The following is a 3,656-nucleotide window of genomic DNA, read 5'->3' as shown; positions in this document are numbered from 1 at the left end:
AAAGTTGAAAATACAGATCCGTGATTGATAGGAACTACACACATCCAAGTTAATCATATATTAAAACTTGTTCTACTCCCACATGAATCACATCCCAAATCTGAACCTGTGTGGTTGGATGTTCTCACAAACAGAAACTTAATTAGATCGAACCATATAATAGCGTATTCTTATCTTATAAAGTTTCATCTTCTGTACGCTCACACACCATTCAACAAAACGAACAAGACCATAGCATCAAATGACGCTTTTCTCCTTCCCCATCTCCACCTCCACTGAGATGTTTCCATGGCTCCTTCTCCTCTTACTTCCTCCACTCCTTATCCTCTTCAAAACCTACCTCCTTCCCTCCTTCAAGAACCTTCCGCCATGCCCGCCGAAGCTCCCCATCCTAGGAAACATCCACCAGCTCGGGAACCTCCCTCACCGCACCCTCAGAGACCTCTCGCTCAAATACGGTCCCGTCATCACCGTCTACCTCGGAAGCGTCCGCACGGTGGTCGTCCACTCGCCGGAGACGGCGGAGGAAGTCCTGAAAGCCCACGACTCCGACTGCTGCACGCGCCCCAGGCTGTCCATCACCAAGAGCTTCTTCTACGACGGGCTCGGCCTAGGCTTCACCCAGTGGGGGGACTACTACAAAGACGTCCGCAAGCTCTGCGTCCTCGAGCTTTTCTCCGTCAAACGAGCCAACTCGTTCCGGAACATAAGAGAGGAGGAGCTGAGCCGACTCGTGGGCTCGCTCTCCGGCTCGGCCGCGTCTGGATCTCAGGTGGATCTGACGGGGAAGCTGGCGAAGTACGTCGCCAGCTTCACCTGTCGGATGGCGTTCGGGCTGAGTTTTGTGGGAAGCGGGATCGACAACGAGAGGTTTCTTGAGATCTTCACGGAGGCGAACAGGGTGATCGGGAAGTTCGCGGCGGAGGATATTTTTCCGGTGTTTGGGTGGATCGTTGATCGGATCTCGGGGCTTGAAGCTAGCCGGAGGAAGAGCTTTCGAGAGCTGGACGCGTTTTACCAGAAAGCTATTGTGGATCATCGAGAGAAGAAGAAGACGGAAGACGAACGTGAAGATCTTATTGACGTGTTGCTCAAGCTACAGAGTCAAGAAACCAAACTCGGGTCGACACGGATCACTGATAAACACATCAGAGCCATTCTTATGGTAAGTTTCGGTAAAACTCAGTTCGTAAAGCACAAAAGATTTAGATTAGGCATTGGTGGTTACTGTTGAGTTCCGAACGTGTAAGTGTAACTAAACGTGTTAACTTAGTTTTACCTGACTTTGGTTATTTGATAATTTAGAGCTTATTTGGAGAATTTTATAGTTTTATATATCAGAATATTTTGTTAATTGGAAAATTTCAGATACTTTATATATAGTTTTGATAGTTTTCATCTGATTTTTGTTGTTTTAAAAACTTTTCGGATATTTTGGATAGTTGAAGAATTTTTTTTGTCATTACAGGATTTATTTGTAGCAGGCATAGACACATCTGCAATAACAATGGACTGGACAATGGCAGAGATTGCAAGACACCCAAGGGTGATGAAGAAAGTTCAAACCGAGATACGTGAACGTGTAGGAGACAAAGGGAAAGTGACCTACGAGGATCTCGAAGGTCTAGAGTACATGAAAATGGTGATCAAGGAGACTTGGAGGTTACACGCACCGAGTCCGATTCTGATTCCAAGAGAGGCAATGTCAAGATTCAAGATCAAGGGCTATGATATTTATCCCGGAACGCGGATTCATGTTAACACATGGGCCATTGGTCGTAGCCCTGATGTGTGGAAGGATCCTGACGAGTTTATCCCGGAGAGATTTGTGGATAGCAATGTTGAAACTAAAGGGACGAGCTATGAGTTGTTGCCGTTTGGGAGCGGTAGGAGAGGTTGTCCGGCGATGTATATGGGATTGAGTACGGTGGAGTTCACTTTGGCAAATCTTTTGTATCATTTTGATTGGAAAGTGACGGATGAAGTGAGTGTTGAAGAAGCGCCTGGTCTCACTAGCCACAGGAAGCATCCTCTTCAACTTGTTCCTGTTAATGTTATAAACCGCATGTCTTAAGAGTCTGGGAAACGCACACGCAGTTTGCTTTGCAAAGAATAATGGACAATCAAGTTTGTTTGTTTGTTTTTTACTAATCTTATACTTCAACAGAAAGTTTAAATAATGTGGCAAAGGTGTTAAGTTGAGTTCTACATTTTTTTTTGTGAGCCATGTTTTCATTAGATGAAAAAGGTCAATAAGGCAAGTACAAATGATGAGTTTATGTCCAATCAAACACAATTTGCGGCTTTAAAAACAACTGGAAGCTCCGTCTAAGCCTGCAAAGAGGCATATCACTCGGTTAAAACTCGGATACAATAAAACAGACTATCAAACACATGAAAAACAATCGGTTACAACTCGGATACAACATGCAAAAACCTGAGAAAAGAAAACATGCAAATAATAGTTGGATACCCCTAGACTAAATTGGAATCTAGAGAAAGCCAAGTCAATTGGAAACCGTAAAGCAAAAAGAAAAACTATTTACATAGCAAATTCTGGTTAACCAGAAGTCTTCTTTTGAAAAAAAAATGAAAGAAGAGACCGCCACATAGTTCTCTTAAAGATATTTTAAGTCGAGGGCTACCTACTACACATACTTTTGTAAACGTGGGCATAAATGATAAAAATATCAATCCAATAAAGTGATTATTTATTATTTTATTTTCAAATCTTTTTTTTTTTGTTTTTGTCAACTGGGAATTTATTATAGGGACCAAAACCGAGGAGCAAAACCCAAACATAACAACACAAAAAGCCAAGACAAACGGGCCAACATTAAACAACTTTTTGGGTCGTAAGCCCAAAAAGAAAAAAAACCGTTGAAGAAGCAAAGCGACACCCATCCACCACGTGTAGGATCGACGAACGATTCAGAGAACACGCGTCAAGAGAGAGTCATCACCTCCTCTGAAAAGAGCCACGCCGGAGCTCCACCGTCGGCGGAGACAAATCAGTGAAATACCAACTAAGCAGTCTTTACGAAAGGCCAGAATACGATCAGATCACCATTTCAGGAAAGATAACCACCGTCTTCAATCAGTTTAAAAGAACTCCGATCTTCCTACTTGAACAAGCAACCTTCTTTAAAGATTGAGATTAGTTTGAAGATGGAACGATCTAATCTCTGGAAAAGGAAGGCGACAGAGGATCAAATCGAGAGTCGGTGGTAGATCGAAAGACATGAAGCGACAATCAAACGGAACCGGGATAACTCCGGTGAAAAGCCGGCGAAGACGATGTTATAGAATCATCTTTTCCCGGAGACGAAAGCCAGCGAAGATAGCATTGAAGGAACCACCACTTCCTGGAGTCGAAAGCCCAAACCATCGGGATCCATACACCATATATCGAAAGAACCCGGTGATGGAAAACAAAACCAAACCTGTGAAGCTCTCCTTCTGAAAGATCCGGTGTTGATAAGAAGAAGAGACTTCCAGAGATAACTCCATTTTTTTTTCAATTTTTTTTTCAAGTCTATCCTGGTTTTTTTTTCAGTAACAATCTCATTATCTTATCTGCAGCACAATAATTTAAGGATTTACTTGAGGACCAATGTCGAGGATTCAGACAGAAGGAAGGAAATTTCAGACGTGTC

At 43.0% G+C, this 3,656-nt stretch overlaps 1 protein-coding gene across 1 annotated transcript; it reads left to right on the top strand.

Moving 5' to 3' along the window:
• On the top strand, nucleotides 1–2,210 carry LOC106415250 (cytochrome P450 71B6). Its single transcript, XM_013855903.3, has 2 exons — nucleotides 1–1,165; nucleotides 1,469–2,210. The coding sequence occupies exons 1-2, from the start codon at nucleotides 242–244 to the stop codon at nucleotides 2,072–2,074; spliced, it is 1,530 nt and encodes a 509-aa protein (XP_013711357.1). The 5' UTR covers nucleotides 1–241; the 3' UTR covers nucleotides 2,075–2,210.
• The last annotated feature ends 1,446 nt before the right edge of the window (nucleotides 2,211–3,656 follow it).

This window comes from Brassica napus, chromosome C8, assembly GCF_020379485.1.
Source record: "Brassica napus cultivar Da-Ae chromosome C8, Da-Ae, whole genome shotgun sequence".
Classification (NCBI taxonomy): Eukaryota; Viridiplantae; Streptophyta; class Magnoliopsida; order Brassicales; family Brassicaceae; genus Brassica; species Brassica napus.
Note: the sequence above shows the minus strand (reverse complement) of the source record. Positions and strands in the feature narration are given on the sequence as shown.

Coding starts and splice junctions, on each gene's coding strand:
- LOC106415250 (XM_013855903.3), top strand. CDS start 242: ATGACGCTTTTCTCCTTCCCCATCTCCACCTCCACTGAGATGTTTCCA. Junction 1,166..1,468: donor ACATCAGAGCCATTCTTATG/GTAAGTTTCGGT, acceptor TTGTCATTACAG/GATTTATTTGTAGCAGGCAT.